Genomic DNA, 23,547 nt, shown 5'->3' with positions numbered 1-23,547 from the left:
TTAAAAAAAATCATTAGTTTCACAGGATGATGGTGCATAATGGATATGCAGTCATGTGCAGGTTTTGTTCATTTTTTTAGGCAATTTTGGCCTGCAAGCTGTGTTTCTGAACAAGTTATGAGGCTCTATTACATCCGAAGTGCATTTACTGTAGTTTCGTAACAATAACGAAACAGCCACTGCCTTTATTATTTCCACATTTAGCTGGACCATTAGATATCCAAACAACCATAATCTGCACTGCACCCCTACAATGGGTTTTGGTACTTTAAACTGGCCAGTTTTCCAGCCTTCATTGTTACGTTTCAGGAAAGCCTCACAGCAATTATCTCACATTAAAATGAATAAAATTGCTCTAAAGTGGACTCTATCGAAATACTCGAGATAATTACTGCTCCCTTACAGCCATGCGGTGTTGCTTGCGGAGCTCTTTGACTCTGAGCTGATCCATGGTAGATGCCACGTCTTTGACTGGCTGCTCCAGATCCTCCGAGTAACGCTGTACCAGCGGGTGGGGGATGCCACATCGGCCATGCTGAAGGAGGGAACGGGAGAGAAATACATTGAATATGATTATATGAAAAGAAGAACCGTTTTAAATCATGTAAATCTAAAGTTTATCAGAGGAAAATATCCTTAAACCTATTCTAGTTCCTGTTCTTTGAAACTTCTATTCTTTCATTCTGTCTTTTAGACTGCCATTCGTGCCTCCTCCCCCCATCTCCAGCATCAATGTCTCATCCAAAGTGTCCACCTGCTCCATCACCAGGAATGTCTGCACTCCTGGGTCCTGTCCTATTTCCTACCTTCGTTCAGAACTCTGTTTTGCTATGCTGCTTCACCATATTGCAAAAACTTTAATCTTTTTTTTCCCTTTGGCTTCCTACAGTCTCTACCAGCCATAACCTAAACCCCTCCTTCACTGAAATTTGTAAATACCGATTCACACAGAATTTAAATCATTTATAATGTTACCTAACTGACTTCTGACAGGCCGAATGCAGCCTCGAGGCACCCTTTGCCACTACAGCAACAATGTGCCTCTCATGTCTCCGCCAGTCCACTTATGACTAACAGGAATCCAGCAGAGCTCTGCTGTGGTTGAGGGCCCCACTTCTCACCTCATCATTTGATGCCTCTGTTTGCATGTGTGTTGTTTTCTTGCCAGTGCTGGGGGCTCCAACATGTTCAAGGGGCCCAGCCTGGGGTCTGGCAAGAGGCAGGAGGTTTTATAACCCCGTCTGCCTTCAGTAAGATTCAGCCCATAAACTTAACAGTCTGAACCGCATCATAGCGAGACTCAAGCCACAGTCTTTGCTTCTCAGCTCCAGTATATTTATTATTGCGCGCACACACACACACCCACCCACACCCTCACTCACAAATAAATGCCCTTAGATATTAAACTGAATGTGTACACAAAGAGAAACACACAGACTTTAGACTCTATTAGTGTCTATTTTTAAACTAAGTTCCAAAGGCAAAGTTGCTGATGTTTTTGCCCTAAACACACAATAATTTGGATCCAAGCTTCAGTCAAATTATGACTGAGTTAAGTCAGACATGCTACAGTAGTGAACTGAAAGAGCCTGATGCCAGAAAAGTCTGACCTGGAGGTGTCTTAGATTTTCACAACAAATATTTTTGTTAAGCACTGAAAAGGAAAAATGAATACCCTGTGTGTGTGTGTGTGTGTGTGTGTGTGTGTGTGTGTGCGCGTGCTTGCATGCACGCATAGCTATTATTTAGCAGAGAAACTTCTGTTTAAAAAAAAAAAAAGCTTTTAAAAATCAGTCACTGAAGGAATCAAGTTTGAGAGTTTTTTTTAATGATTAAATGTCAAACTGTCAGCCTCGATTTAAATGGTATCTGACCTGGTTACAAATTCATCAATCACCAGTTAGAGCTAAAAAAGTGAAATATAATTTGTAATGTTAAAATATGAGGTGATTTTTCTTGCATCATGACTTAGATGATACTTAACTAACCTTGTCAGAGTAGGGCTCCTCGGTGAGATCGATGCCCTCACTCTGCAGCCGTTGTTCCAGGAGGGTAAACAGATCAGGACCCATCTTGGTATGGGAAAGCTTCCTTGTAACAGCCATCTTGCCTCCAAGATCTGAGAGCCAAGGAGGCTGCGCTGCTGGCGGAGTGCCGGATTCCTCGCCCATGGATGAAGCTGATGAGGTGGCACATGGACTGGCTGGAGTACTTGGGGTCTTGGGAGGAAGAGCAGGGGCACTGAGGCCTGGGCTGCGGACTACAGGACTACTGGGTTGAGAGCGATTGAGGGAGTGGGTAGGCGAGGGGTTAGGGGATGGTGAGGAGGGAAGGGAATGAGGGGGGTGACGAAGGCCATTGGCTAGTCTCTCTCTAGATTTCTTTGCTGGTACAGGGGGAGGGATGGGAGGCTTTTTGGGGTGAGTCCGGATGACCCTCTCCCCACTAGCACTAGAATCAGGAGGACTCGGAGTGGGGCTGGAGAGGGGCTCTGGGTGGTTGGAGGACATGGCTGTTGGACAAGGAGAGCGGAGAGGAAGCTGGGACGGCACTGGCGGCCTGTCAGCCCTTCCTTTAGGACTAACTGTTGGAGAACTGCTGTCTCTACAGGCCTTGATGGGGCTATTGTTGCCTGATTTGGGTACTTCCTTAGGAGGTTTAAGCTCCACACTCAGATCATTTTTCTGCTCAAAGTTCTGCAGATCTCCCAGAGAGTGGGAGCGTTTCCAGGGTCCAGTGGGCTGTGGGGGACCATCAAGGTCCTCACAGCTGCGGCTGGCTGGGATCGGGGACCGTCTTTGGCCTTTTCGCAGACCCAGCAAGTTGAAGCCCTTAAGGGAGGGCTTGCTGAAGAAGCTTTTCGGAAACTTTGTGCGCTGATTTTTGCCGTTCTGTTGAAGAGCTTCTGTAGAAAGAGTCATGGGAAGTGTTGGGTAATCTGGAGACTGGTGTCCTGCCGAAAAATGACTGGAACGGGATGCTTTCCTGCTTTTACCTGCAAAATAAAAATACTCTCTTAGCTTTAAGATCAGATTATTTCCAAGTTTCCTCCCTTCTGCCTAGTTAAGTAATAACAGGGAAAAAGTTTCTCACTCTTCCACTTCTTATGGAAAGATTTCCACTAATATAAAACTTGATCCACAGAAATACTGTGCATGACTCAGCGTTACTGTTCTTTACTGCCTTGGCTGTCTCTCCTCCCCACTGTTTTACATTTCTATATCCGTAAAAGAATCAACAGTTTGCACACTGCAGGACTCCGATTTGGTCTATTTATTGCACCACTGAGACTTTTCTGTCCTCTATAATGACTGTAAAATGCATTGGATGAAATAAAAATACATCTTTGACACCAATACTGTCCTGTATGTATGCAAAGTAATAATAATAAATAAAAAAAACAAAACAAAAAACAGATATAAGCATTGTATAATTACAGCTTAAACAAGTCAAAAGCTCATGAAGATGTTGGGCGTGCCACTTAAATAAAATAAGCCTTCTGAGTCATGATCAAACTGACTTATTGTCATCATAGAAATAACTCCAAAGAGAGCTGCCTGAATTGGAAACTTCAAAAGCCTTGAAACAAAAGTATGAAGCAACTTACCGTCTGTCCTTTGGCTTACAGAGCGAAATGGATGGATGAAATGGATAAGAGCCACATAATGCGGCTGAAAGACTTTAAAAAGTGGAATGACGGGAAGGAGATTAATAGATGGAATGCTCTGAAATGCTTTAACAGTTCTCACGTTTGCTATGATTACTGAGGTTAAAAAGAGTGTAATTCATACAGTTTAAGTATATCACTGTATGATTATGATTGCATCACTGTGGATTAGAACCTATATAATTACCTCATCGTTAGGATACTGTATTTTACTGTGACTGTGACACAAAGATGGAGAAATGGGAGGAGTCTACTGTGTGGCCAATTACACATCTTTCAAATTAAAAATTAAATAGAAACTGAGAACGTGTGGTCACTTAGTAACCTTTATTTGAGGCAAATATGTTATTGGGCTGTATTGAATTTTTGTAGCCTTCCCCAATCTATTGTTTTTAAAATAAATGTTAACACAAATTATATATACACACACATTTTCTTGTTGAAAATACTAACTAATGAGTGTAGTGGCCCTGACTCATGATACCGACTAACGCATATTATATACTATACCTAATATTATTAACCAGCATTAATGTATGCATAAAATTAATATTTGATAAGTGAATTATGACTGGAGGAAAAGCTACTACATGTAGACACAGGAATCAGAGTGTTAAAGAAGTTCAGTGGAAACAAAGAGCAGACATTCAGGGCTCTACAGCGACTTTCCCCCAAAATGATAATGTTTAAATGACTTTTGTTTAATGATTTTGAATATCTTTTATTATCAAAAATGTGCTTCCCTTTGCCAATAGTCTAGATCAGGGATCCTCAAATCCAGACCTCGAGGTCCGGTGTCCTGCAGGTTTTAGACGTGTCCCTGCTCCAACACACCTGATTCAAATGGCTGAATGACCTCCTCAGTATGCAGTCAGGTTCTGCTAATGACTTCTATATTTGACTCAGGTGTGTTGGATCAGGGACACATCTAAAACCTGCAGGACACCGGACCTCGAGGCCTGGTTTTGAGGATCCCTGGTCTAGATTAATAAAGATTCAGAAATACTCATTGATATACAATAGCAATTATAATGAATATATGCTTTCCAATGGAAATACTCTTTTTAAAAGAAATAGAAACCTTTTCCATTCTCTCTAATAATAAATGTTGAAGTTTGTTTCATCAAGTCTTAAAATACCTATGTGTTGGACACTATCATTAGCTCACAGAAGAGTGCCCTTTCACACTTTTCTCATACAGCTTACCTAATTCATACTTAATCCTTTTAATTACAGTACCATTCAAAAGCCTTGATCCACCCCTCATTTCTTTATATTTTGCCTCCAAGGAGCCAGACTTTCCTGTCATTTTTAAAGTGGTCTTGAGCAACAGTTCTCCAGGCTTTCTGAAGGTCTTCCAGAGTTTTGGCTGCTTTTTCACTCATTTTTAGTCTATAACAAATGCCAAAGATAACACAGTTTGACAGGCATAAAATAGTATTTTTGCACCAACAGGGGATTCTCAAAGAGCTGTTAGCCAAAAACCTTTCATATTATGGTGTACAGTGTGTCCTAAAAAACAAACAAACAAAAAAACGTGGAAACTGGACAAGTGGAGGACAATAGAAGAAGTGGCAGGACTAAAAAAATATCGAAAGGAGATCAATAGGATCTGAAAGTCATGTCCTTAATAAGTAGGAAACACAACCTAGCACCTTACAGAGGACCCGTGAGATCCATCGGGCCCTTCAGTTGATCCACCTACTGCCCAAACTTCAACAGAAATGGTCTCAGTTTAAGCGTGACTCTTTAAGGAAACAGGGAGAAAAGGCTGAGGTATGACAAACTGCATAAGAACTAGACTGAAAATCAGCGGCAACAGATCTGATGGAGCAATGAATCCAAATTAGATTTTTTTGTTTAAATCGTCATCAATACGTACAAAGCAGGTCAGGAAAGAGATACGAGTATCTACACCCATCTGTGAAACACGATGGAGGCTCTGTCATGGTTTGGGGCTACATTTCAGTCAGTGATGTTGGAGATCTTGTCAAAACTGATGGAATTATGAATGCATAAATGTACCATCAGAGTTTGGCAACAGCTTAATTTTTCAGCATTTCAATGACCCCCAAACACATTGCCAATGCAGTAAGGGCATACCTGGACAAAAAAAACCCACACCAGTCATGAACTGGCCTCTCCATAGCCCGGACCTCAATATTAGTGAAGCAGTGTGGGATCATCTTAACAAAAAGCAGCCAACACCCAAAGAAGAGCTTTGAATGTTCTTCAAGAAGCCTGGAGAACTATTCCTGAAGACTGCTTGAAAAAATATCAAGAAAGTTTGCCTAAGAGAGTTCAGGCTGTGCTACATAGATTGTTAGACTTGTACAAGTTGGATTTACACGTATGTTTTCACCTGTTTCCCATTTTCCTAAAATACAAAGAAGCAAGGGGTGGCTCAAGACTTTTGCACAGTACCGTAAATTGCATGAGAAAAATGCCAAAGTATCCAAAGTATTCTATCAGACCTAAGTTTTAAGACAACACAGTATGCATAAAACAATACAATACCGATAACACAAAAATACTTAACTATTAACACTAATTACTACTTTGCATTTATACTGATTTGTACAGACAGAGCCCCGAAAATGAGAGAAGAAATGCAGAGTTTACTAATTGTTAAGGAGCTGGTTTGTGAACAGCGTTTAGAGGAATGAAAGGAAAAAACAGACAGAAAAAAGGTAAAACATAAATCAAACAAGCAGCACCAGAGTCCTTTTTTTTTTCTTTTTAATCAGAGAAGTGGTTTTATTCCACAACTTAAATCTCCACCGTTTCAGACTGCACGCTTTGCTATCCAACCTGAACAACACATATGTACATAAAAGGGAAACCAGCAGTTACACTGGGATCATACAGATACAGACAAAAAGCAGTGAGTTGTGGAGCTGCAGTCTCAAGTACATAATCTGGTAAAAAAAAAAGTCCTCAAACTTCAAAAACAAACAAAATCTGAACTACAGTTTAAAAATATTTTCATCCACATCATTTTAGGCACATACTGTATATGACTGGTCGCTCTAAATGAAACAAACAAATGAATGAGACGGGGAAGATGAGCTGGCAGCTGTGATCTGACCTCTGACTAGTATATTTGTTGGCATTTTAATCAGCCGAGAGAATCGCCACTGCAAGAAAACTCAAGTGTGCACTGGCATACTACCCTGCAAGTTTATATCTAGATTAAAAAACACTTAACAGAAATATTCTATGAGCTCACAATCGTCTTCCTGGTATCCACCTACAGGCCTCGCGCCCTCAGGTGAGACAGTTGGGAAGCAGAGTCCATGAGCAGGCAGTGATTTTGTTCTCTTCAGAACAGTTTTTTGCATTGGGGAGAGTGTCCCTCTCTGTGTTCCCAGCATTGTGGGGTGGACTAGGCTTAGTGGTCTGGGGCTTGGCTCCCTCTCAGTTACAACTGGACTTTGGTACTGATGGTAAAGAATGCCTATAAGATGAAAAGAGTGGTGAAGAAAGTAGAGTGCAAGCACAGTAAAAGTGTCTGAAGTGATAAAGGGCTTTGATCTCTAGAGACGTAAAGACAGGGGAAGGTAAAGGTTGGGGGATCAGATAGGGCAGCGAGAGGAGAGTTTTGATTGGTAGATGTTAATCCAGAGGAGTGAGATGGGCAGGTTAAGATGCAGAAGCACTGCAAGTGATGGAGCAGAGGTAAAGGCCCAGACAGGAAAAAGGCAAAGGAATTACGGTAGTACTAGGACTAGGCTAGAACAAGAATAGGCCTTAGTCAGGCCAATACCCAATGGGCTTTGGGTAATGGTGGTCTAAACTAAGCAAAACAATCATTACCATTCTCCAGGTTCTCATTGCTCTCGTAGCACCCAGAGTCCCGTGGGGAGTCTCCTACTATGCTCCGACCCTCCAACAGCAGCTTTTCCTGGGAGCCTGACATTCCACTGCGCTCTGGATCACTGCTACCTGCTCACAGAAACACACAGAAATGCAAATGATTTCCTTTTATTAGAAGTATTAGCTCCTCATAATATATATTAGTAATTTCCTTCAAAGTTTGTCGGGTTTCATTTCATATTCTGGCACACAGCTGAACATTGAGGTTGCATGAAGAAATCGTCATTTCAACAAATACAATCAAAAACATAAACTCATGGAAACACATGCTAAAAGCCTGACACGCAAGTTTAAAATGTGCGTGCGTTTTTAAGCCTACTTACTATCATACTCCTGTAGCAGCTCTACTGCTGTGAGCAGCACGGCTCTGTGCTGAGGATCGCTGATGTTCAGTTCATCCAAGTCCTCTTCTTCCAGCAACTTGAACGTGTCCAGGTCCTCGTAACCGTTGAACAAGAAAGTGGGCATGTAATCCTAGCCAATAGAAAGCGAAGGAGCTAAGTTCGAGGGTGTTTAAAAACTAAATTTTTTAAAGAAAGAGGCAGACTAAAGAAAAATACGCTGATCTGAGTCACACAACCAGTTACAACAACTCTGGAGCAGAAGCATAAAATTCACAAGATATAAACAAAGAGGAACCACTGTGCAGTAGATACTTTTCATCTGCTTATAATTTCCTATCCACGTTATGTATTTCTAAACTGAAGAGCCAAAAGTGTCGACACATTTTATTATAGCACACAATTTGTCATGTTGACAGGCAATATTAGTGAACCAGCTGTACCAACCAAACACCATCTTGGAGACCAAAATGGCAAACAGGATTAGAAAAGGAAACCCACCGACACATGTGGGAACAACTGAAGGTTGAAAGTGTTTCTTCAAAATGCTCCTCAACCACAGATGACAATGGATTACACACCAACACAAACACACACACACACACAAAAGCAAGTCACCTCAAACCACACTGCCTTATCTAAAGTGACACACAATGAGTTTTTTTTTTTTTGTTTTTTTTTTAGGGCACACTGTGTGAGCACAAAGTTCATTGACAGCAACACAACTACTTCCACTTTGAATCGTGTGACCCACACATTTTGTCGCACAAATACACAGGCTGTGAGCGAGACCATCAAATTACAATGGTGGAGTCCACAGCAGAGAGCTACGTTTGTTCCGATTCTGCTGGATGATTCAGGACTAAACAAAGGACCACCAACTAACACAAACACAGGCAGCTGGCTCCTCTCATTCACCATTTTTTGTGCCAGTCGAAATATGGAAACACGCTCCACCATTCAAAGACACATTTGGCAGAATGCAAAGGTGGAAAAAAAACAGACTTACATATCCAAAAACACAAATACTACTACTTTGGCCTGTGACAGCTCACTTTTAGATGATTTAGTAACTATGTAGCCTGTGGAGATCAATTTCTGCTAGCATGGACGCTGCAATAGAGCGAAACCTGAGAAAGGTTTCTCTTCTTTAGAAAAAAAGAAAGACCAAGAAAAAATGTTGAGCTTTAATTTATTTCCCACACTTTCTCTGTCAGGAAGCCACACAGCAAAAAGTAGTTAAAGCACCTGAAAAATGAATGCACCGTGTTTGCACTCATCACATCTTTTACCCACTCCATGAATCTGGTAGAAACTAGAAGGACATGAGCACTCTGATGCACTTATAAAAGCCAGATTTATAGCTTAGTAGGATTAATCTTTAATCTGCATCTTGACCACTAAATTGGAAAGGGATAAAACAGACAACACACAAAACTTCTCTCTCTATTTGAGGAAGTGAGGCCTGTTGGCTGCCCGAGTGGGAGGAGATGATATCACGCTCACAGCGATGTGTAGGTTTTGATGAAAGATGCGAGCTATTTGTCGGGGTGTGGCTGTCACAATGTGGGTGTTAATGTTTATGCGTCAGTGGCAAATCAAACATCCAAAGCTGCGCAGCCTGTAATTGGACCTACTATAATTATCTCTGCTTGTCTGCAAATGTGCTCGAGATATTGGCCTAAAACAATATTTTCATTAGTGTCAAAGGATTTGTTTTCTCTTACTGAAGTGCCAGATGGGTGGGCTTTTTTTTTTTTGAGTTAGACAACAGACAGATCTCTGCAGCACACGAGCAGCATTTTGTACATTAAAGCTTCTTCATTTTCAATACAAGGAAAATTCTGGCGTGGCTGATAATGTACCTTTAGTTCGATGCGATCCAGCAGCTCTTCCACTGATCTGGGTTTGGGTGGCCGGCCCTTCCTCCTCCTCCGGACGGGCCTTTTGGGCTTCTCTTCTTCTTCACTCAGCACATCCACATAGATGAACTTGAAGGTGCCAACTTTGTTGTTCAGCAGGCCCATCCATGTTCCCATAGGAGGCTTGATGATGATGTCAATCACATCCCCACGCTGGAGAATCACACAGAGAAAAGAAAGTGTGTGACATTTTGAATTTGACCCTGAGGGTTCAAAGCTCGTTGGGAGATATTCTGTGTCTGTGATGGATATAGGAATACATTAATAGCCTATTATTACTGTAAACAGGTCGCAGTTGGGGAGACTTTCAGAGTTACAAGGCAGCATACAGTAGTGTGCAAAAGTCTTGAGCCAGCCCTCATTTCTTTATTGCTAGGAAAATGGGAAATAGTTACTGAAATGTGCAAACATACACGGCAATAGAGGATATAAGGCAAAAACAGAGTTTGCACAATTATAATAAGCTTGAAAGTCGATGTTTGGTAAGACGACCTTTATTCTTCAACACAGCCTGAACTTTTCTTGGCATTTCTTCAAGTAGTCTTCAGAAATAGTTCTCCAGGCTTCCTGAAGGACATTTAAAGCTCTTCTTTGGATGTTGGCTGTTTTTTTTTCCTGTTCTCTGTCAAGATGATCCCACACTGCTTCAATACTTTGAGGTCTGGACTCTGTGGAGGCCGATCCATGACTGATCGTATTTAATTGTAATAACTTCTTGACACCCACCCTTCCACTGAGACCATTTGTGATGAGCAGATGGATCAACTGAAGGGCCAGATAAATCTGAGGTCTCTCTGCGTCAGGTCTGTGCTAGACATGACTCTCAGATACTGATCATCCGTTGTAGATAGTTTTTTAGGCCTGCCATTCCCTCTTTTGTCCTCCACTTGTCCACTTATCTCAGTTTTTTTTTTAAGGACACACTGTACACCATGCTGAGAGATACCAAGTTGGTTCTTTGCTTAGTTGTCTGTTAAGTGTAGATACAACATTGGCTCATCCCTTGAATTATGCGCCTTTTTTAGGCTTGAACAACTCATAGGTCAATGTTAAGTGACTTAAGAACAACAACAAAACAAAAAAAAAACACATTTGTCTGATGGTCAGATACAAGGACTGCACTGAGAGGTGGTAAAAAGCAGCCAATATCCAAAGAAAAAACCTTCAGAAAGTCTGGAGAACTATTGCTCAAAACCAAGTCTGGCTCCTCTGAAACAAAATATATAGAAATGTGGGGTGGCTCAAGACTTTTACACACTACAATAGCGTTCCAATACCTTCAGTTTGAGTGAGTCTGTGTCGTAGGGACTAGGAGTGAAGTCTGTGTGGACTCTGGCACGGCCACAGAAAGGTCCTCTATAAGGAGGCTCTTCATCATCACCATCCTCTGACTTCACACTTTCTCTGTTGCTGGCTGATGAGTCGGTGGTGCTCACCGTCTGACCACCTGAGCACAGAGATACATGAACATTTCTAAAAGCTGCAAAACAGCTGCCTGTAAATCTGTTACTGACCATTTTTCTCTCTCTCTCTCTCACACACACACACACACACACACACACACACACACACACACACACACACACACACACACACACACACACACACACACACAAAATACAAAACAAAGGTGCAGGTGTTCCATTAAACTCTACATCAACAAAGGTTATGGCCACACCATGATAATATGCAGGCAGCTTTATAAAGACAGTCAAAGGTAAATTATTATTTTGAGTCTACAGTGATTGAAAACCCTTAAAACTGGGTTGTCATCACTTGTAATACAAAATATTGGAAAAGCAGCACATCTCCCTCTGATTCTGAGTGAAGGTTGTTGAAATCAAGTCAGCGTGTGGGAAACTGAGAGAAAAGACTTCCTGTCTAATCATTACCATATGTTTGCCTGTGTCTGTTCTATGGTTCTGAATCACTGAAAGTTTGCCAAGTCTTCAGTTCAACCACAGCTCGAAAGGATGCAGGATGCAGGATCCCCCCCCCCCCCCCCCCCCCCCCCACACACAAACACGAAGTTGAAGATGCCAGATAATGTAATTAAATAAAATAGAGATAAAAAAAACAAAAAAAAACAACCTTGAAACCCCTCCAAGATCATAACACATGAATCAGCTGGTGGAACTGGATGTGATCATTTTACAAAAGTCATAACTAAAGTAGAATCAAATGCTATAAGCACCATCTAGTGTTATGGCTGCCTCAAAACAAATGCTTCAAAAAAAAAAAAAAAAAAAAAAAAAGCTTAAATTATCCTTATTTGTTGTTGATTTGAAAGATGCTAAACACTGTTTTTGCTTATACAGAATGTGAGAAAAAAAACACGTGAAAGCAGCTGTTTGGAAAAATCAAATCCCTGAATAATGGTTCTTTTAAAAGAAGCCTTACTCATTGAACTCTGTCCGCTGAGTGAACTGCGCAGGCTTTCCACAGAGCCTCCGGCCTTAAGCTTCGGTTTCTCCAGAGAGTCAGTGTCAGGCAGAGGGGATTGTGGAGAACCAGGGGCTGCATCCGGACTGGACTAAAAGACAGAAATGGAAGGGGGGCAGATCCAGATGTGTAATAAAGGAAGAGAACGGCACAAACGCTTTTGCATTCAAGAGGTGAAATGATATGAGAGACGGCAAGTAGACGTGTGACGTACAAAAATGGAAATCAAGTAAGGGAGAAAATTATAGCAAAGGGAGTAGATTAAAACGCAGGTCAGGGCATGAAAGTGGTTGCCAGTATCTTCTTTTTAAGCCTGAACTCTGATACAACATTAATCAAATGTTTTATCAGCTGGCTCCATTTAGGGGTCAAACAGTTTGAAAATCATGAATGTGATCCATTTATGCTCGAGCCATCACATGTATAGTAAAAAGAAAACAAAATAAAACAGGCATGACTCATGAATTTATAGAACTGTACAGAATTATTTTCTGCCTTTTGTCTCATCAGTAACTGAGAATGAGGCAACAGGAACAAAAACCTTTTGATTTTTGGTCAAGTCTTCTCAAATAAACTTCAAATATCTAAAAACAAAACTAGACATCTGTACCGCCGCTCACATGTTTTTAGTCACTTGTTTTGGAAAGAAAACTAATTAGAAATGTTGTAAATATCAACCACTTAATTAATGGCTTTAGTTATTTTTGTTTGTTGAGGGAATATCTGCATAGGTGTACAGCTGGCATCACTCCCGTGCTCTCACGTCACACTGTGGTCCTTAATAAGATTTGTTATGTTAAATGGCCAAATGATCATTAGAAATATGTTTTTCAGTTACCTAAGCATGGCTCCAACTTCAGCTCTTATGAATCTGATTAAAATTTCTTTCAAAAACAAAGACATTTCCAGATGAAGGCAAAAATGGGAGTAGTAATGCATACGTTAATGTGTACTGTCCAATAACAAGACAGCTCAACATTTGCCGTTTGTGTATCAGAAATCCACCAGGTGGCACTGTGGTTCATCAAATTACTGAGAAACTGACATAGCAATTCATGTTTTCTTCACTCCTCCTCAACCAACATCTCCATGACTCATGTGAGGATATCTGGGTCACTTTGCCGAGACCACCACGACAAACGGATGACCAGCTGCACATTAATGACGTGTTCTATGAGGTGACATCAAACTGTGGGGCTGGACAAGCCATTGGATGCAGTCAGTAGATGCCCCAAAAAATTAGGTCAGTGCAGATGAGACAGTCCTTTTAGACTCTCATACTTTAACTCTCCATCTCCTAAGTGCTTGCCTGGGGGAGGCTTGCATCACTCCCTGAGCTCAACTTGGAGCAAACACTCCACCCAAGACACTTAGCCCAGGAGGGGAACAGCAGAGAGAGAAAACCAAATGTGAGTGTGACGTAGTGCTCTCTGTTTATCTTGTAACTAACATAAATACTCCCACCCACCCACCGCCAATGGACAGAATATGCAGCTTACTCTGCAAACATCCTCTAGATGTGGACACATGATGGGATGACTTTTATGTCTTCGGTTTTATTTTGTTTTATTTAAAACTTCATTTTCAATACTAGACTAACACTAGTACAGGACAAATTAGGAAAAGCTAGAGACGAACAATGCATCTCCACTATATTCACTGTTATCTGAACTTTCTACAAATAAAGCATTCAAAAACCGCATCCATGCCTGCGCCCAAGTCATATTTATGTCTAACCTGCTCAGAAGGAGAGCTGCTGTACTTCTTCGACATGCGTTTCCTCATCGTCTCTTTCACTGATTTGACTTTCTTGCCCAGTGAAATCCGAGACGTGGTGGGGGATTTGACCACTTCCCTGTAAATTGCCTCTTGTTCTTTACTCTGTGATCACAAGAAGGAAAGCGAGAGCGGGGAAACAAAAGATGGGAAGACAGAGGAGAAAAGATAGGAATAAAACATCACAGATTGAATGGGATACGACAAAGGGCGGAGGGATCACAAAAAACAAAAGACAAACCACCGTGATTAAGCATGACAGGAGAGTTCAGCTTGTGCTCTTCTGTTTTACAAGCTTCCAGAACTTACATTGGCCTCGTTGCCTGCGCTGACCACATGGAGGGAACGGTTGGACAGGTCGAAGCCTCCAAAGCTGCACGTTCTCTGAGGGAGAGCCAAAACACAATCAAATGAGTCACACTCACCAGGTCACGTTACAGAACTTCCCCCATCCACACCCCACCGAGTAAACTCACAGTGATTCATGCTCGGCACGACACGGCAGCAGTTTGATTAATGTGCATGGATGTATGGGTCGCATATATGTGAGGGCATGATGTCATATGGGACTGTGGGCAGCCAATAGACATGATGTAACAAAATTTTATAGGAGCTTCTCTTTAAAATTGTGAGTTATTGCTTGGTCCTAGGCAAATGAGCTGTTATATTGTCGGCTCCAAAAGGTCCCTGATATGTCTGGACTACATTAAACTGTTCTTGATGTGGCCAAGCTAGAATACAGATTACTACTTTTACACATGAATATATATATTCTTTGCATCTCAGCCCAATGCAGTTGTCCACAGTTTGCAAACATGCACATACAGAGCCAACAATATATTAGTCTCGTCAGAAACATTTTCAGGAAGTGCTACTTGTTTCTGCTCAGAGGACAGAGAAATATGGATTTTTTTCTTGACTTTAAATGTCAAAAACAAAATAAGGGCAGACACAAAAGAGAACTTTCACACGAAAAGAAACGAAAAAACAAAAGTTTGAGTTGCTAAACTTCTTGAACTGAACTCTACACACACAAAGATGTAGACAGACATGCACACAAAGCATCTGCCAACAATGCTCACAGTTCAAGTGGGGCAATTGATGGCATTTCCCTTCTGCTTTCCGAGCAATTACTAAACTGCTCAGCTCAACCCTGAACAAGTGGGAGAGCAGTGTACATTAAGAAAAATGGCCTTTCTGCTTTATGTTTAATGCTGCGGTCGACGTCGCAGCTTTCCAGGAAAAGCAGTTTGGAGAACAAACATGGTGCAAAGATGCTCGTAATAAATAAGCCTGAATGTGATGGTGGAGTTCAGTGGAATGGACATGCACCCAGAAAAAAAAAAAAAAAAGTTTCTTGGAGATAATTACAGAGTGGAAAAAAAAAAAGAGAAAAAATATCACATCTGCAATAGACGGCACGGGCCAAAAAAGAAGACAAAAAGCATAAACAGAAATAAGTGGATTCAGAGAGTTTTTGGATGAGAACGACCTCCAGTGACTTCACTAGAACACGATAGGATTCAGGTACTCTCAAAGCTGCAGGATAGCTCTATGTCTTCACCCTCTATGTGTCACTATTTCTGCTGGTATACACAGACTATTGAGGTTTTGCAGACACAAACCAGATGACATTAACGTGTCTATCATTTTGGACACGTGACAATCGTGGTGACAATATAAGGTCAAGTGAATAAAGCCCAAGTGTCACAGACCTACAGACTGGTCCATGACCATCTGGCAACGACCAGTCGTGAGGGAAAGATTTATATTCCCCGACTGGCTGGCAAAAACCTCCTTTGGTCACTAGCAGATTGGAACACACCAACTTGTGTTCAAATTAAAAGTTTCATCTTCTGAAACAAACTGTCTGCAGCGCTGAGGAACAGCTTTTACTTCGAAAGTGAACGTGCTTTTTTTTTTTTCTGGTTTGTGTTGCTTTATTCTTTTAAGTTTTACTGCTGCTGTGGTTAGAAGTTAGCAAACGTTTGCAGACAAGTTGGTATTTTCCATGCAAACTACAGGCGAGTGCAACCAGACGATGGTTTTTGATGCAACACCCTCTTTGCGACCAATTTCACCTAGCAACAGCCAGGAACCTCCTGCAACCACTCTCCAACCACTTGGAGAATACACATTTTTCCAAACAACTGGTGGTTCTATCACGTCCAATACAGTGGACAACTTTCAAGCTATGTGCATATAACCTCACATGAGAAACCTCTATAGAGAATGAGGAAGAACTCAAGTAGTTATAGTGCAACCAAACTATTCATAGTTGGGTTAAAGTCAAAAAGTACAGGGGTTGGACAATGAAACTGAAACACCTGGTTTTAGACCACAATAATTTATTAGTATGGTGTAGGGCCTCCTTTTGCGGCCAATACAGCGTCAATTCGTCTTGGGAATGACATATACAAGTCCTGCACAGTGGTCAGAGGGATTTTAAGCCATTCTTCTTGCAGGATAGTGGCCAGGTCACGACGTGATGCTGGTGGAGGAAAACGTTTCCTGACACGCTCCTCCAAAACACCCCAAAGTGGCTCAATAATATTTAGATCTGGTGACTGTGCAGGCCATGGGAGATGTTCAACTTCACTTTCATGTTCATCAAACCAATCTTTCACCAGTCTTGCTGTGTGTATTTGGTGCATTGTCATCCTGATACATGGCACCGCCTTGAGGATACAATGTTTGAACCATTGGATGCACATGGTCCTCCAGAATGGTTCGGTAGTCCTTGGCAGTGACGCGCCCATCTAGCACAAGTATTGGGCCAAGGGAATGCCATGATATGGCAGCCCAAACCATCACTGATCCACCCCCATGCTTCACTCTGGGCATGCAACAGTCTGGGTGGTACGCTTCTTTGGGGCTTCTCTACACCGTAACTCTCCAGGATGTGGGGAAAACAGTAAAGGTGGACTCATCAGAGAACAATACATGTTTCACATTGTCCACAGCCCAAGATTTGCGCTCCTTGCACCATTCCTTGCACTTTTTCAACTCACCATTGACGTTTGGCATTGGCACGAGTGACCAAAGGTTTGGCTATAGCAGCCCAGCCGTGTATATTGACCCTGTGGAGCTCCCAATGGACAGTTTTGGTGGAAACAGGAGAGTTGAGGTGCACATTTAATTCTGCCGTGATTTGGGCAGCCGTGGTTTTATGTTTTTTGGATACAATCTGGGTTAGCACCCGAACATCCCTTTCAGACAGCTTCCTCTTGCATTCACAGTTAATCCTGTTGGATGTAGTTCATCCTTCTTGGTGGTATGCTGACATTACCCTGGATACCGTGGCTCTTGATACATCACAAAGACTTGCTGTCTTGGTCACAGATGCGCCAGCAGAACGTGCACCAACAATTTGTCCTCTTTTGAACTCTGGTATGTCACCCATAATGTTGTGTGCATTGCAATATTTTGAGCAAAACTGTGCTCTTACCCTGCTAATTGGACCTTCACACGCTGCTCTTACTGGTGCAATGTGCAATTAATGAAGATTGGCCACCAGGCTGGTCCAATTTAGCCATGAAACCTCCCACACTAAAATGACAGGTGTTTCAGTTTCATTGTCCAACCCCTGTAAGTCACTGTATGATAAATAAGGTTTTCTGACCTTTTAATCATTTTGTTGCTATTCACAGCTTTATAAATTTGCAAGATAATAAGCACGAAGACTATTATGTCACTGAAGTTCACCAAATGAGTCTACTCATTCAATATGTCTGAACGTTATGTGCTGCAGTTATGAGGACGAGCAGCTCCAAGCTTGTACAACATCCCCTCCGCCCACAGGGATCAGTGTGACTACTGATCTGTGAGTGCACATGTTCTTCAGGGATCTGACATTTATAAAAGGCACTTATAAAACCTCTGCTGTAACTTAACCTCCCAAGTGGGGCACTGCACTTTCCATAATCATTTCATATTCAGCTAAAATAAAAAAAGACTTGAAGCCAAAGGCATTCACTTAAAGGTCACTGAAGATGGCTTTCTTATAAGGGCAGTTAGGTCTGTCACTGATATGCCAGCTTTTGAGGTTTTCAATACAAAAGAACTTGTGCAATATCTGCATATTTCTACGTTAAATAGATAAGATTAAGATTGCTGATCTGTTATGCTTCTTTGTGTATGTTTGTGCCACATTCACCTAAAACCTTTGCGCTATTCTGCAACTTTGAAGTACACTGAGTCCTGCTCACACGAGGCGGCCGATTTAAACCTGTAGACCTAAACTCACAGACTTCTGCTGGATGCGCAAGAGCACACGCTTGGTGCAGCGGTCCACGCTGGCCGCCCACTTCCTGTCCGCCTCACGGTCCTCCTCCAATAGACAGCGCCGCTCAGCGCGGCTGAGTGTAACTGGGCGGACCAGCTGAGCCCAGTTGAGGTGACCGTACAGGCTCCGCTCTACCACATAGGTGATGTTGAGCTCACTGACTGCTGTTCGACCACGCAGCCTGCGAGAGGGGAACACCCAGCCCCCTCCCCCACTTCCGAAAACTTTTGATTTGGATACATCACAGCGGACAGGGGAGGATGGGGTGACAGGCAGGGGGGAAACAGGGGTCTTGGCATTGCGCGAGCGCTGGTAGAGGAGGTGCTTGGTGGAGTATGCATAGTTGGGGTCAGGTTTCCGGTGTGTCCAGCTGCCATGGTGCCTGCTGGCAGGTTGATGTTTGGGGCTGCCTTGTGGGCCGTCATCCAGGGAGATCAGAAGGCGGGAGTGGGAATGGGGTTTGGGACGAGGTTTAGTGAGGCCATAGAAAGCATAGAGGGCCTCGTTGCTACTTACCCCGTGGGAGATGGAGTTCAGGGCCTTCCTCATCTCGCCATCAGTGGTGGAGCGCGACAGCTTTCCATCATCATCCAATCCACAGCCATCGAGCTCCGAGAAGGAGGAGCCGCTGCCTGCCACACCAGGAATAGAGCCTCCCAGGGCACTGGAGCCAGCTGGGGTCCTCCTGGGGGGCCGGATAAGCCCGTGGGTACTAGAAGACTTATTGAATGTTTTCACCAGCTTGTGTCCAGACCAGGTGTCCAAACTGCTGGAGGAAGGGGAGGTTGTCAAACCATCTGTGTCTCCATCCAGCGACAGCTGATCATGGGTGAGGGAGGGGAGAGAAGCCTCCTGGTGTAAAGGGGGCTTCTTTAGAACCCCAGTGTACAGAGCTGTGTTGTCCTCACAGGTGGGAGGTGCCTCCAGATTCAGAAAATCTAAAAGAGACACAAACAGTAAGTCAGATAGTTTGTTACTCAGGAGTATTAGACAGGAAAGACTGTGCCCAAGCCAGGTAGCCATCAAAAAATTCCTAAAATCTGAGTATCCAAAAACCCCCAAAACTTATGACAAATAAGGCATGAGAGCGCTTACAGTAGTTATTCATACAAATTAATGTAAAATCCAATTATATTAACATTATTTAGAAGACTGCTGTGAGTCATGAATCGTAAAGATAATCATATCAATCAAATGAATGTATTGTTGCCAGACAGAATCACAAACCTTCAGAGGCATGTTTCTTGCCTTCCTCCACCTTGATGAGTTTTTTCCTGACCCGCCGTGTCGAGTTAACCAATTTGTGAAGCCTTTTGAATTTCACAGAGTCCTCCGATTGCTCATCATCTGACTGTTCACGAGACTAGTGGAGAGAGAGTGAGAGAGGGGTGATATTACGGGGGAGGGGGGCACACAAAAAAAATTCTTTCCAGTTCAGCGAAACATTTCAGGGTGGCAGTTGTGACAGAAATAAATGTTTAAAATGATTAGGCACAGAAGCTAAACCACGTGGATGAATGTGCTTGGAGACTTCCAGGGCTCTGTTACAGTGCGACAGATTGGAGTTTAGGATGGCGACAAAGTTAGTGAGGTGAGGGATGGAGGATTGATGGGATGACGGTACACCGCATTGTGTGGTCATATTCATTTTGGACAAAGAATGAAATGCACTAAAACAATGAAAAATATGATTTGAAGGAATTGGCACAACTAAATGACGTAATGAATCAGTACTATGAAAAAAATGTTTAGTTATGCTGCCTTCAGAGACAGAAACCAAAATATGTCATTTCATCTCTCTCACACTCACACACACACACACACACACACACACACACACACACACACACACACACACACACACACACACACACACACACTGTTGCTCTCAGTGTTATTAATATTGTTTTTGTTTTAGTTCTAATAGTATTATTTTAAGTGGGATTTCTTTGTCGTTTTGTGTTTTAACTCCTGTCACAAAGGAATTTCCAAAATATGGGTATTTCTTAATTTGTCACATCTCTGGTAACATGTTTTCAGCTCACATTCATGGGGGTGTTGACAAAAGTATATGCACAGATTTATGCTCACATACACTAGACGGTAAAGGTTTTTTTTTAGTTAATAAGTACAGCCATTTAAAAGACGCCTACACATAAAAATACAAAAACGTGCACGTGTACACCTTTTTGTACAAATTAAACCAGCATATCTGAAAAATCCTTAATTTTTTTCTTTCATTGCACTACTATACTATTTTTTTTAATTATTGTTTTTTTTTTTTTGGGGGGGGGGTGTAATCAATTGTGGGTGCTTTGATTGTGCATGTGCACACAATTTTGCAGTGTTTGAGATTTGTAAAGGAGAACCGTGTGCATGCACAGTTTTTTGCATCTGAACCCAGGCCTACAGGAATTAGATCTCTGTCTGATCCAGTGTAGTTTTATTTTGGAGGACTGAAACTTATGGGCAAAAAAAACCAAAAAAACTTTCCCACCATCTTAAAAACAGACCACAGGCTTGGCTCAGAGGCTGTTGACATATAGTCAGGATGATGTTAACAACTGTGGCTTGGTTTGAGCAAACCTTTGACAGTGACCACAAATCCTAGACAACACCACACCACCACAACAACATGACTTTTCATTTTCTGCAGGTATGCTAGTGCTACAAACCTTAACTGCTGCCAATTTAAAGAAGGAAAAACTATACATCGGTCAAAGCGTCCTTGTGCAAGTCCATTCTTTCAATTCATGTCCCTTCACCACCGTTTTCAGGGCTACATTTTAGGTCCTCTGTAAAACATTCTTGTAAATGGGTACCAGTGTTATAAATGCTCAGATTTTCCCCCCTTTCATTTTTCATATATGTGGATATTACATGCGAGTCTGTGCACATATAAACATTAATCACTGAACGAGAAAAACAACTGTCATACACCTCTGCACACAATCCACGAGGGCCCCGAGGGCCCAAAACATTAACATGATCGATAAATTTTAATACTGAGCAAGAGCAGTGAGACTGCAGTCAGTCATGACTGCCCAGCAAACCAGGCCATTCATTTGGCTGATGATAAACGTGCAGAAGCAGCCTCAGAAAACCCATGCTACTGTCCCTCCCCCAACAATTCCTCTACTTAACCACGCAGTGTTAGCTTTTTTAACTCACCATGGGTGATGGTTGAGTGTATTAGTTTCATTAAATGTAACATAACACAACTTTGAGTTTGAAAGAACTGGAATGAAGTCATTTTATCATATAAGAACTACGTGCAGTGCTGCTGGCCTTAGCAATGTTGCGGTTAACTGATGTGATTCATCTTCTATTCTAATGAAGAGAAGATTTAGAGGTGACAGTGACATAAATCCAAACCAAGTCCCCAGAGCCACTATCCATGCAAATGGCCACATAAACATGAGAAAAGAGACAAACACAGAGGAGAAAGACTAGTAAAATGAGGACATGAATCAAGTTGGCCAAAAGGCTGCTCTTTAAAATATGGTAAAAGTGCAAACAGCACAACTGCCACATCACAAACAGAAAGCTACAGCTGAACATCCTTTTCATGCACACGAAAATTTCCCTACACTCCACTGGAAAAACAGGAAAGGGCATTTTTAAAAGAAAATCCAACAGTCAGTCAAGAAAACCAATATAACTTAAAACTTACCGCTATATTGAAAAAAGCAAGGCAGCACTTCCTGTGCTAATATTCCATAATTGAATCAGAGCAGGATCATCAAATCCATAGTGCCCTGAGCACATTCTCTCGCATGCACAATCCAAAACAATATCTGTCCCCCTGTGCACATGCTGGCAGACACAAATGCGGCCTGTTTAGCTCAGAGGAATGAGGGACTGTTTGGAAGGGTCGTGCTGCATAGCTAGCAGAGAAAAGGCGTGTTGTGCATGAAGAACAATCCCAGCGTTTCAGCCCCTCTGACCTTGCTTTGGCCCCCAAATCGCTAATGGCCAGCACTGGAATGTGGGTTCTGATTGCCGGGGCAAAACAGACCAGAGGAAAACAGCGTCAGAAACAAAAAAGCCACAGAGCAGCCAAAGAAATGTATATTACAAACATGTCAGCTACAACGATGGACTGTATACTTATGTCTGTATATAGAATACAGGCGTGCATGGACATCCAAATCTACTGAATTTGGAAATTACCTAATTCCATTCACTAGAGAGGAGAAGGGGCAGTATGTGACACCAAGAGAGGCCCCAGCAGAGAAGAAATATTTCCTGTAATGGCCAATTCTGGAACTTGGGGCAAGGGGAGATGCATAGCTCCCCCCTTTTCTGGCCATGGGCTGAGTCTTTATCTTAAGTCTCTGTCTCCCTAGTTTCCTCTCTGCCTCTAGCATTTGCCTCCAAGGGCCAAACTGTGTGTTCTGCTACACAATAATCCTTCAGTACTGTAACTCTTCCATCCTCTCTCAAGTCTGTAAAACCCCCCAAAACAATCAATCGTCTTCCCACAGGAAGTGAGCGGCTGACAACAGAAAGACAAGTTTTAGGCGACCGCCAAGCTGATCAGCATATTGCAGTGCAATTCAAGCACCGACATCAAAGGGGATATGCATGGCATAACTGACCTATTTTTCATGTGAATGGAAATCATCAATCATTACCCAGAAGAATAGTTAATAGAGCCCCTTGATGGTGTGAGAAAACTTATTTTACATGAGTTTTTATTCATAAACTTACTGAGTCAGTAAGATACAGCAATGCAGATCTGATTACCATATGAACGCAAACATTACTTAAGCTGAAGAGTCAAAAGTGTAGAATATTAGTCACTGAAGCATCTTAATTCACTTAAATTAATGTGACTGTGGTACCCAAACCCTGCCGGGGCTGAAATCTGTAGTTGCTTGCAGACTGTGAAGTCAACTTTAACAATAAGACCACAAAAAGCATGTTCCTTCAGCTGAATAAATGGGAGAACAGGAAATGCAACTGAGAGCCTAATGAAGAACTGATGGCTTTTTTCAAAAATAGCAGCAACATACATGTGTGTGGGAGTTATTTTCAGAGACCTTGGAATTTTTGTGTTTGGATAAATTCACTTCCTGCAAAAAAAAAAAAAAAAGTGGGTCAGCGTATGAGACTTTGCATGCTCTTCCCATGCCACACAGTACATTCCTCATGAGCCGCGTGTTTGCCATACAGCTGCCCTGACCGCTGCAAGTCTTGATTCTGCATCAGGGCTGACCTCCATTTAAAACAGAA

At 42.2% G+C, this 23,547-nt stretch overlaps 1 protein-coding gene across 3 annotated transcripts in view; it reads right to left on the bottom strand.

Annotated features, from left to right (window-relative positions):
- The window catches only part of sash1a (SAM and SH3 domain containing 1a), a 164,982-nt gene that overhangs the window by 1,830 nt on the left and 139,605 nt on the right, over positions 1 to 23,547 (bottom strand). For all 3 annotated transcript variants that reach the window (XM_030721288.1, XM_030721289.1, XM_030721290.1), the window contains 11 exons: positions 19,537 to 19,672; positions 18,826 to 19,247; positions 14,334 to 14,408; positions 13,986 to 14,129; positions 12,207 to 12,339; positions 11,084 to 11,253; positions 9,750 to 9,959; positions 7,867 to 8,017; positions 7,484 to 7,612; positions 1,989 to 2,995; positions 404 to 535 (listed from right to left, as the gene is read on the bottom strand). In XM_030721288.1, coding sequence (XP_030577148.1) covers positions 404 to 535; positions 1,989 to 2,995; positions 7,484 to 7,612; positions 7,867 to 8,017; positions 9,750 to 9,959; positions 11,084 to 11,253; positions 12,207 to 12,339; positions 13,986 to 14,129; positions 14,334 to 14,408; positions 18,826 to 19,247; positions 19,537 to 19,672 — 2,709 coding nt within the window. The remainder of the gene's footprint in view (positions 1 to 403; positions 536 to 1,988; positions 2,996 to 7,483; positions 7,613 to 7,866; positions 8,018 to 9,749; positions 9,960 to 11,083; positions 11,254 to 12,206; positions 12,340 to 13,985; positions 14,130 to 14,333; positions 14,409 to 18,825; positions 19,248 to 19,536; positions 19,673 to 23,547) is intronic.

This window comes from Archocentrus centrarchus, chromosome 24 (assembly GCF_007364275.1).
Source record: "Archocentrus centrarchus isolate MPI-CPG fArcCen1 chromosome 24, fArcCen1, whole genome shotgun sequence".
NCBI lineage: Eukaryota > Metazoa > Chordata > Actinopteri > Cichliformes > Cichlidae > Archocentrus > Archocentrus centrarchus.
Note: the sequence above shows the minus strand (reverse complement) of the source record. Positions and strands in the feature narration are given on the sequence as shown.